The sequence below is a fragment of the Magallana gigas genome, chromosome 3, assembly GCF_963853765.1.
Source record: "Magallana gigas chromosome 3, xbMagGiga1.1, whole genome shotgun sequence".
Taxonomy (NCBI): Eukaryota; Metazoa; Mollusca; class Bivalvia; order Ostreida; family Ostreidae; genus Magallana; species Magallana gigas.
The window spans coordinates 16,661,815-16,674,141 of NC_088855.1; the positions used below are offsets into that span (position 1 = coordinate 16,661,815).

Consider the following 12,327-nt stretch of genomic DNA (forward strand, 5'->3'; position numbering starts at 1 on the left):
GTATTTACTGCTCAGAATCACAAAGGGCAACCAAAAAAAAACACACACAAAATTACGACTCACTCTCTCAAAACCTTTAATATATGCGTACCCATCAACCTCTTCCGCTCGATAATTCTGTGTTGATTCTTAATATAGTGGTTCTTTCGATAAACTTTGCAGTATTACCTCATGTACAAAATTTTCATTTGCCAATGATATCCATCAAGCGTCTATTCATAAATCGCAAAAAAAATTAAAAACACAAAGATTTCAATTCTTTTATTCACGAATCGCAAAAGTTTCTTTCTACAATGACATAGACATATTTATACGGTATAGAACTAAAAAAAAATATAATAGTATGAGAATTTTAAGTTGTTACCATTATTTACTGTTAAATCAAAATCAGTGTTTAAAACATAAACAAATCAGCAACGCCATCTCTGATCTTTAAAATCAGCAAGGCATCCAAATTCAGACTTTTTTGTTATTTTTGTCTCTGCCGAATTACATATGTTGTTTCATCTTGTTGTCATGGGCAGTTAACGTTTCTCCAGTTTCAGTTTCGCTCCTTTTCAAACAAGTGAGCCAATTTTATTCGATGTTTAGCCAAAAGTACTTGCCAGTTTGATAGAAACGCTTTTCGAGACATGAAGGTAAAATATACATACTTACGGATTGTGGTTCATAACAATTCTAAACTGATTTTAAAATATTTTTTAAGTTGGGATCAGCTGAAATCACCTACCCAGCACAATTGCATCTTGGCCCGCTCAGCATGAGAATAAATGGTATACGATAGGTGGAACGCATCATTTCTAAATAATTCAAAATTGACAAATTATAAGATAAGGAAACCCTGGGGTGACCAACTCGATGATTCTTGACATGTGTATAATATATAAGGTTTCAATGCTTTACTATGTGCGGTTGAAAATTGAATATAAAAGAAAGTAAATTGGAAACATAATATTATGCCTTTTAAGTTTACGATATTTTTATTCTATTGATTAACGTGTTGGATCATATGAAGGACTTGTGTTAGGTAAACAATGTAAACTCTTGACCTCTCTGGAAAAAAGAAAAACAGACAGTACATTATGAAAAATTATCGAGTAAAACCACATGCTTTCCTCTTATAGTATGATAAAATGTCAAGAAGCAACAATATAATTTCTTAATATTTTTATTTCGTAATAACCATCGATATAAATTGTACATATTACTATTGAAATCGTCTCTAAATATTAATATCAATTATAATATCAGTAAAAGAAAACGTTAACAAGAGAAACCGCGTCAATAAAATAATTATATATGGTAAATATATTTATACATATATACAATCTTATGATCCAATGATATAATCGTTACAAGTACATATATCTACACACAGGGTTAAAGATGATCATAACTTGCAATCTCGGGAAATATAGCTTGCCAGCTGCTATTTTCAAAAAATTAATTTTTTTTGGTAAATTCTGATGATTTCTATAACTTCTCTTGGTTTCTCCATTTACCTAATCCCTATATTCACACGGACAAAAAGCACTTCCTTTAACATCACTGAAGTACCACGCGCTAATTTTCTACAATTTCGGGACAGGAAATCAGTTTCTTGTCCTGAAGAGATTGTGGGATACTCAGCGCAGGCGCAGACATGCGCCGTCCTCGAAGGCGTATTGCTCTGTCAATAACTGGTGGGACTTCATACGTGATTGAGGCTCGTGATCCGCGGCGACGATGCACATAGATTACTGTTGTTTCAGTCTGAGATTCATCGGAATCTTCGCTGTTTAAAGACAAGGTACTGCTACTTGTATTGGTTCCATTGCTGCCGCCGTTGTTGTTATTATTTCCGTTCGGAACCCCAACTGACACTTGGTTTTTGTGGTTATTAGCGTAAGCTCGGAAAGCCTCTTCCAGTATCTCTTCTGAAACTCCTCGGTTTGCCCAAATACAGGTCACACCTTAAATGAATGACATACCTTTTCCTTAAGCAAATAACTAAAATGGCGAGAGAAAGGGAATCATGATTAAGGTGGTATGAAATACCTCCATGTTGTGACGTATTGTTTATCGAAATAAATAATAAAATGAAGTGTAATTATATCAGTAGTTTCTTTCCCTAAAGTGTCACCTAACTGCGTAGCGCAGTGGGTTAGAGGGCTTACTCCGAGTCTGTAAGTCATGATTTCGAATCCCGAGCGGGGTTATACAATTTTTACCTCTTCAAATATTTTCAAAAGTTATTTTTGGCTAAAATTGTAAAATTTGAAAAAATCTAAACCGGTGAAAGTATTCTATTAATAATGCATTTGAATCCCAATTAATGTAGACAGATGTCCCATACAACCTTAAAAGGGTTGGGTAGTCAATGCCATATTCAGGCTGTTATTATTAATTTCCTTTAGAAGAAGAGGTATGTTTAAGTACATGTATATACAAATGTAGCATAGTATTAAAATATACTCTAAAATAGTTCGTGTTTCCCTGCATATGAAAAAGATATTGCCAACATTATTATAATTATGTTAGATTTTAAGACATGTCTGAGGGGATATTTTGTTGACTATCCAATTGCCTTACGTTTGATTATATAAACATGTGTCTAATAGTATATACTGTACCTAAACAGGTGTGTGCTACCTCTGACAGGTGATCTCTTTCGTCATCGAAAAACATCATGTCTGGAAATGCAATTCCGCTGTCTTTTTTGATGCTGCGAAATGATAATCAAATTTTAAAACATTTTTTGAAAAAGAAAAGCTGTCAATTGGACAGCAATCGGGAGTACCCTATATGCAATATTCTACAATCAAAACTAAGCTCAACAGTTTGCAATTTTTGGGAGTTGATTTTAATCAACTCTCCTATGCACTTACTCGGGCAAACCGAAAGTGAAACAGTGTTTGGACCTAAGCACAAATCAATACCGCTGACAACACTTAGTTCCTGAAAATAATCCATAAATTCAGATGCAATGTATTCTGAAGCATTGTTTTTCAAGAAAACCTATTTATTAATACCATGAACATAGTAAGATTTTAAATGGTACAAATAGTTTAGATATTTTTGGAATTCGTATGTATTCATACGCTAGACTTCAATGTACTAGTCTCGTTCAACCAGACGCTCGGATGTCTCCGTTAATATCCGACAGTCGAGCGTTTGGTTGAACAAAACTAGAGTTCAATCTTGCCTGGATCTATACAATTTCTCAGAAATATTTCGATTACTGATACTACTTGCCATGCAAAATCACATATCGCTGATTTTAAAATAAATGATAATCGATAAAATCAACTCCCGTCAGTACTTCAGTACTTTGATTATTACATGTAATTATCAAAAGTCAAAATCCAAGTATATGCACATTTCTAATATTTGTACATTTGACCTGCAAAACATCTTCCTATTTTGAAAACTGTATGGGGAACCATCCGTACAAAAGAGGTACGCTTTTGGCCCGCCTGCTATTTTCACCATTTTAATTACCTGATTTTTCTTTGGAAAACCCAGTTAAAAAGTCAATAACCTAAAATAATGCTTCTTTCATTATTATATAAATAAGGCATTGAAATATGAACAAGGTCAACATTATCGATTTTATTTTTTGGTAATTTTTTTTATAATATTTTGATAATAAATGTCGTATTTGTTTCCCTTAAGGTTAGTGGGACAGCCATTATTGTTCTAAACAGAGTGTTCTGGTATTTTTTTGCTTTTTACCTTATAATTAAGCAATATCAATTACACACTAGGGTAATAGATTCATACTATATTAATTATATGAAAAAGACTAGTGAAAATATTCCATAAGAAAATAACTATTTAACCATGCATGTATCAATTAAAGGGGAAGAAAAGTCACAAACATATTTTATTTATATTAATAAAGTGATTTAAATTATCACAAAATGGTCATGCTGTGTCGAAAATAAACTACATAATTAAGCTGTAATGCACATTTGAAGTTTAAGATATCGAATTTACTGGTGGGTGACATGATGTCGTAAATTGCAGATTTTTACAATGGGTGGCACTGTAGCTCTTCTGTCGTCCATCCGATTTTGTTTTCAGAGTAAGAGCTACAGACCTGCATCTATAGTATGTATGTGATTTCACATCCTGCAGGGGGTTGCAGTCAATTTTCAAAATTTACTTACTTTAAAAAATGGGTAATCTTTGATCCTGGGGAGATTTCTATGTAGTCAAAGAATTTATTCCATCCAAAAAAACTCACAAGGCGCTTAACTTCCTCTTTGTTGAATGCTCTGTAAAATCGAGACGAATCTAGTTCATATTCCAAAAATGCGAGTTCTTATTATGCATTTTCATTTTATTCATTTAACATTCGACTAATTCAATTTCTGAAAAACTTTGGTTTCGTTGGATTCATTAATAATTATGCAACACTTGTATTTTTGCCAAATTCTTCTAAAGCATTTAACTTCTTCAAATTATAATGAAGTCTGAAATTTTAATGGCATTCTAATGTCTGCAAATTTTGCAAATGCATTGTAAAATTTCTGCTTCATTCGCTGGTTTATATCTAAATTTCTGTCATCTAATTCTCGGTTATATATTTATAGCCAAAATCTTTAAGTATTTAGAGGGCTAGTAATTCCCCGACCTTATTTCAAAATGTCTGAGTTATTTTCAGCAAAACAAACATTTTCAAGCAGTGGAATCGTCAATGTAAGATAGAATATTATACATTTAAGAGGAGAGCTATAATAAACTTAACAAGAAATACACATGCCTGTTCAAAATTTGGAAGGTATGCGATCATTCGATAGTAATGCTAATTCGTGACTCTTAGACTATTGTCTTATCGTCAAAAATACAAAACACTTTTTTCAAAAACCTCTCAGTAGCCTCATAAAAATATGTCTTAAAGAAACTTTAAACCCAAGACATAAGTTACAAGCACTTTGACAGTTGCCAATCCGCGTCATCGGTCCAACAGATGTAAGCATCGCTACGCAATAAAATAGAGCTACTGTACATGAATTAGTTACGTAATCTCAATAGTTTCAACAATGAAGAAGAGAGCTGTTGTCTGGAGAGACGATCTCCCTCTGATGATCACGTGACTTTGTCATACTCACTCAGAGGCAACAGCCAACTTGTAGCCTTCCTTGTGGAGCTTGTGTAAAATGTGGTCGATGTCGGGGAATGCTTTTACCTCTCGGCTACAGGCGTCAAACACCTTACCGTCCCTGCATGGACATGACACGTTATAATTCAACCGTCTTGTTAATGCTCTTAATGGTTTCTAAACACGTTCGTGATTAATGGTGAACGAAAATACAGAGCTGTCTGTTAATGAATTGGTAATTACTAACTGAAACTGAGAGTGTGATTTAAAATTCAGTTTCATATATAAAATCTGATTTGTTTTTGCTGTTAAGTTAAATATCAAACATTTCAGATGCAGATTTTTCTGTCTAAATTTTACTAAGGTTGTTAAATTTTAGAAGTCTTTGATATATTTAGGTTTATCCTGCTTCTATTATTTCTATGAGTTTTTTTACCTGGTACGATTGAAAGGGGGCTCGACATTGACTTTTCTATCAACCCAAAAAGGCCATAATGTGTAATCTGAAAAATAAATAATATGTAACGTTAATCAAACATCAATTTTAATGAAAATCTTACTTTTATTGTTAATGTAAAATGAATGTTTTAAAATCTTGTTGGAAAAACCTATTGGATGGTTAAAGTCCTAAGAAGAAAATTCACCTTGACGATACCGATGGCAACACAATATAGCTTCTACTTTTGGAGAAAAAAAATAATAAACCCAGATTTTTACAGTACATGCATGTATAACAAACAGCATTAACATCTCAACTAAAGTTGATACCGGAGAAAACCAACCTTGTGCTCCTTAGGAAAGAATATAATCAGAAAGTACAAATTCTTGTTTTCTATAGGGACGAAAAATAGATAACGATTATCCTTGTAGCTTTTTTCTGAGGAGACGGGGATGGCTGTTGACCTAAAAATGAGTCTTGCAGCTTTGTTACCAAAAAGATGTCCAACAAGCTTGCTTTATCGCCAACACCTGACTGTTTCGTCACCGTCTACCTATTCAAAACCTTTGTTACATGTAGCTCTCTCATTACAATCGCCTAGTCTGATCAGGTGTGTCTGCATGTAAGTGTCTGTTATGTTTAATTCACAGGGAGAAAGAAATCTTTCCAAATATCATCACTATTCAGACATTATACTCGCAGAATCATGTATAAAGAATTGTCCCTTAAACCATTGAAAATATGTTGTTGCCCCTTAAAACCCTTTGACATCAAAAGACATCTTAAGGCCAATGTTGATATATGTTTAACAACACTTTAATTGCATGTATGATTTATGAGTTGCTTATTTAAAGTATTTTACCATTTTTTATGAATAAAAGCGAAAACATTCGTTTACGCAGCTACCACATATCGAAGATAATTCCATTAATCTTCAATTTCAAAAAGTGCTGAACAAATTATCAAAGGTTCCCACAAACCACCACGAGATCGTGAGGTGTTTACTACCTCATTCGCAGACTTGCGTATTAGCGGATGAGAGGGAGCAGCTTAAGATATAGAGGTAGATATTGCCCAAGTACAAAAACCATATGGAAATAAAGGGGATGGCTAAAAGACACTGGCAATTAAATGGGATTGCTATAAGGCACTGACAAAATGATATTTAAATGGGAAGAGGTGAGTTTTAACTATAGGTCGACATTCTTAATATTGAGATGACTACTGGTATTGTGCAGTAGATTCATATTTTTAAATGCAAAATTCTATTTTTGGCACGACTTAGCCAGTCTTGTAATTTATAGAAGGATGAGCTGAGGATACCTTCGAGGTAAAACGTCACGGTTTATGCCGCATTCACGAACGTTTTGTGTCGTAAAATCGGGGTGGGATGAATTCTTAAGACAACAGCCTAATTATTAGCACATGAGCATGTTTTGTCATACATGTTTTACCACTGAGTAGAATAATTTGAAATGTGTAGTCAAATACAAAATCAAAACTGAGATCCCATTAGCAAAATATACAACACAGTGAACAAATACGAACTTCTATTGCGAACACTTTCTATAGAATGAGTGTCTAATAGTTTTCCGATAAGAATATTATCATGATACATATGTACATAACTTATTATTATAACATATTATCATAATGGAAGACGCATTGTTTGGAAGCATATTTTGCATTTTTGTTACCCAATAATGATGCAGATACTGTAGGATTGATTGCTGGATTCGTTTACCTCAGCCACTGAAAACGAAAGATCACATGTAGAATTTTGAACTGGTCGTTTTGCAGTTTTTGTAACTCTATATGCTATACAAATTGTTTCTATTCTTAACTTGTATCTCCTTTAAGACCATTAACTTCTGCATCGGAGTGACCTGGGCGAAAAGAAAAACTAAGAAAAGTTTCCGAAGTTAGAGTTAACAAAATTGAAACCGGAAATTGCAGTCAATTTGTGAGCAAGTTACTATTGTAGCTTATCTAGGATGAGAAATAAAACTAATTGGGGCTAATTTTACCTCGTACAGATAAACATGTTGTGATTTTAAAAAGTCTCATAAGAATTAATCTCGTACTTTATCAGTTTTATCTTCGAACAGATGGAACGATGCGTGGTTTGTAAAGGAAACTTATCAATAAAGAAATGATTTAAATGATGCACGTGCATGAGGTACACTCAAAACACTTCAAGACCATAAGTGATAAGCTAATCTTTAGTAGTACAAATTATCTACATTATCAAATGAGAGCACGGTTAATTTTGACTATGACATTATGATTATTGCGAGGCTTGAAATTTATGAATTCATGCCCTTAAAACTTAAAAACCATGTCGTTCTTAAATGAACACCACGTACATGTACATTCAAAATTTAATTGGATTATTTAACCTAACTTTTTTAATTATATAAGGATAACAATGAGGATGCTTTAAAATTTGTAAAATTTAAAAAGCTCATGGCCCATGCTAACTGTTGATTTACTGCTACATGTATCTGCAGGTACAATTATGCACCATTTCGGTACCCGGTATTTCGTAACATAATACTGTGGAATCATTAGATTTCGTGGTGGCTCAATTTTCGTGGAATTCGCGGCCACCTCTTATCCACGAATTAACATCCCCACGAATTAATAAATTAGGGCTATAAAGTCATAGTCCTTTTGTATGTATAAGAAAATACACGAAATTACGTCCCCACGAACCTGTAAAATTTAAATAATCCACGAAAATTGGTCCCCACGAATTTTAATGATTTCACAGTAATGTAATCTTAATTAAATTTGATATACATGTATGCATCACTAAAATGTCTCATCACGTGCTCTGCGATTTCAGTAAACTGATTTAAAAAGTCTTGCAAATGTACAATTTGAGCGAATAATCATAGCTGTTTACGAGATAAGCTGCAGACCATGGTGAAAAAAACGTAAAGTAAAATGTTTTAAGAAGAAACTTGCGTACTTTTGAAAACTGACATAAGACGTTTGCGCGGATTGATTGGAGAACCACAGGATCTTAATGCCATTTTACGAGCAGTACAAATTCCAGGAAATGTTGACGAGGTTGTTGCAGTGTTTCCTGCAAGGGTTTATCCTCCGAGTGACCCGTCTAGCGCTTCTGGTGAAGACCGAAGGGCATGCCACGTGCTGAATAGGTTTTTCAAATTGGCCAATAAAGAAGGCATGTGTGTCTACATTATCTACAGTTTGTCATAAAAACTCTAATCTTTATAGATTACGTGGATTATTTCAATAAACTCGCAACGAGTGTTTGTTTAATTATGACCTTGCTCAGGAGTTCATGGATATTTTCGACTCTGGGGTTTTTTCTTCATTCATCACACATACACTATGCAAAACAGTAGGTACACAAAGCGGGGATTTAGCATTGTGGGCATTTGATTCAACTCTTATATATTTAATTTGTTCAAGTGGTTTTTATTCGTCTTTAATTTCAAAATACTGAAATTAAATTTTAATAAAAACAAGAGTTTCCGTATTTCGAATTAGTCAAGAGTCCTCAGTCTTGCCTGAAAAACTTTTTGTACCTGTTTTGGTGAAAAGTTATTGTAATAGAAAGAAGAGTGATATCCATTTTACAACAATTAAAAATGTCATCCGTCATTGAGTAAATAGTGCGTTAATTTATGAGTTCAGGACACATTCCAACTCATTTGTGTCTATGCCCCCTCCTTAGTTATTTTCTTCTTAAATACAGTTGCTTTCTCAGTTACGTTGTTTACCGTTCAGGGCCAACTATAATTTGTTTGTCAGCATTCACATTAAACGATCATCATTATATTCAACGAGAAACGATTATTTTGCGTTCTGAAAAGAATCCCAAGAGTTCAGAGAATGAAGATTACATTTGCAGAATGATTGGGATTTTCGATACTTGTGTACAGTTTTTCTTCCAAAACGAAAAATATGTAGCTGTACTTCTTATTTACATGTAGGCTAAATATATAAACGTTTTTGTTATTTTATCATTAATATTTAAAAGATTTATTGAATCGTACAACAATATCGTTTGATTGGTATAGCGGAGTTGCCATAAATGCCTTTTTTGTGGTATTGGACGTTGTCGTTTATAACAAAAGATTATCGATCTTCCGTTAATTTTTGTTAATGAGTCTGCATGTTGACATGTTCGTATTAATAGAACACAATGAAAAGCATGACTAAAACAAACGCTCGTGTATAAATGTTGCCAATTAATCAATAGAACAAATAAGAGAGACGTTCTGGTATAAATTCTGCCAATTACTTTGCAAATTGATACTAATCTCGGAATAATTAGAAAATTAATTATCAGATGGTTTTATGCTTTATTTTTATGATCTGAAATATCATTTTGTCATAAGGGATAATGGCAACATATTTAGAATCTTTTATCTAAATATGCAACAGTAAGAGTTTGCATAATTGAAGTAACACTAGAGATTATTTGCTCAAACATTAGATCTCTCTCTCTCTCTCTCTCTCTCTCTCTCTCTCTCTCTCTCTCTCTCTCTCTCTCTCTCTCTCTCTCTGCACATTTTGCAAGCTTTCCCAAATTCCGGTGCAGTTCGTTTTATTTGAAGTAAAGCTTCTGCACATTGAGAAAGTTAAGGTGTTAAAGTGATGCTTACAAAGTGATGGGAATGGTCGGATAGAAGACTTGGCGAAAGAATTTACGTGTATATGAAGCAGCGCGGAGAACCCCTCTTTCCTCACTTCTTTAATTATCAAAATAATCTTTAGGTTTACCTTTATCATTAGTAGTCTGTGCCAACGAGACACAGCTGTTCTTGATTCGTGTTCGTTTGTTGATGTTTATCACGCCTATATTTCCCCAAACCTTGTGCAATTGCACCAAAAAAAAAAGAGGAATCAAAGTTTCATTTTTATCAAAGAGAGATGCAACACTTCACGTAAATATATCTTACATTTGTTGCTATTTAAACAAAAACCAAATGACTTTATCTGATGCAGTGAAAATTCCGAAGATAACAGTCGACAAGACATTCCGAAGTGAAAATGACCGTTGCCACTAGGAAAAGAATAGCATGCAAATCTGTAATTGGTATAACAGACCCAGTCAGTTAGGGTTACAAAAATCAATTAGGAATTTCGCCTTTTCCTACAAGATACCATCGATGAGGATCAGAGGCCGGCAACTTATTTTCTAAAAACAAATTTTCAAGGCGTTCCTAAGGAAATATCTTATCAGGCTCATTTTAAGCAAAGAATTAACAACATTTAAATCGCAGGCAGTTATCAGTGCTAAAAATGCTAGAAATAGGATTTCTAATTCAGCAATATATACATAAAATATTAGAAATTGGCTATCGACACGTGTCGGTCCAATAGAATCATCAAATTTGCGGGATAACCAGTCCCCTTTTCAGGACAGAATAAATTACATCAAATGAATGAAAAAAAAGAAATACAAATTTTCATTACAACCAAAACCACAGAGAACTTTAAAAAAAAAACAACTATTGCTTAGTGATTGGGTTTACTTTCTATCGTTTTGTAATGTTTGCGGTGCAGTTGATCACTCGGATGTAATAAGTTGCGAATTTTTATACATGTATTCAAATTCAGTTAATTAAATGAGACTGTTTTATATTTCATATTTGATATTATCTCTCTTTAGATTAGAAACGATTTAAACCATTATATTACATTAAACCTAATTTTTTCATTTAAAAAAAATTTATGAGATTGCTTCATGCTGTGTATTCCCTGATATGTATGCAGCCCTACTTACAAAAAGCATGTGTTCTGAGACCTGCATACCTTCACATACTAGCTGTATGAGCAACAAAGCAGGTTATGGGGATGACGAGAGAATTTATTGTCAAATTCACTTAGCCTATATTTTTGCAGACGAATTCTGGAAAACGTTAAGTCATAATGTAAGTATGTCAGAGCAAGAAGTCGGCTGTTTAAATGATGCTTTTATGACAAAAATGAAGAATATTTTTTTTCTTTTAAAAATTAATAAACTGCATGAAATTGAAATTTGTAATAAGAGTATACTCACCTAGGTCGAAAACGATTAACTTTGGTTTGGGAGCGTTGTTATTTTCGTGATCCATGTCGAAAAGCTCCCAGGTTTATACTGTCATTTACGAATTTTCTTTTTTGTCAAAGAATTTCCAAGTTCCTCACTTTATTTCTATTCCGTTACCATCTTTAGTTGGCAATGGGTGTCTGTTGATAAAGCTTTAATTCTTGAAGTCCTTATTCCCCTTCATAACAATTTAATTAGCTGAGAGGTTTTTTTTTCACGAATGTCCTATGACGACAATGCAGAAAATGTTCAGCATCACATCGTCTGCTTCCCCACTCGAGTGACTGAGAGTTTGAGATGGCGCGAAAATGAATTTATCATTGAGGAATCGATAGGACACGTGATCATTCTAGGGGGCTTTGCCATCGTAGAGGAAGAGGGTCTTTCTTTAATGAATGAATGCGGTGAGCAAATGAATGAAAGGTATGGCCTGCCATTGGGTTCTATGAATATTACGGCTGTCCTAAACTATTTAAAAGATTATAATTGATTAACCTAAGTATTTGATAATCTAGAAGAGGCATGGGGTCAGTCTTATATTTGTATTTTTTTAAAACTTATTTGGTATTTTTTAATAATTAAGAAAAAATTAGAATAATTTCAGTGTATTTTTAAAAAAAATCATTCTCTAAATTTAATTATGTTTAAAAAGATTGATAAAGTGAAGATAAATATTTGTTCTGAGAGAAGACATGCTTGAAGTGCTTTGCTTTAATCGGTTAATAAAAC

General features: G+C 33.3%; 1 protein-coding gene across 1 annotated transcript; it reads right to left on the reverse strand.

Annotated features, from left to right (window-relative positions):
* Positions 1-1,152: 1,152 nt before the first annotated feature.
* Positions 1,153-11,912, reverse strand: LOC105344846 (magnesium-dependent phosphatase 1). The gene is made up of 6 exons (XM_011452745.4): positions 11,569-11,912; positions 5,523-5,589; positions 5,097-5,207; positions 4,152-4,259; positions 2,613-2,704; positions 1,153-1,952 (listed from the first exon to the last, which is right to left on the reverse strand). The coding sequence occupies exons 1-6, from the start codon at positions 11,621-11,623 to the stop codon at positions 1,564-1,566; spliced, it is 822 nt and encodes a 273-aa protein (XP_011451047.2). The 5' UTR covers positions 11,624-11,912; the 3' UTR covers positions 1,153-1,563.
* Positions 11,913-12,327: the final 415 nt, after the last annotated feature.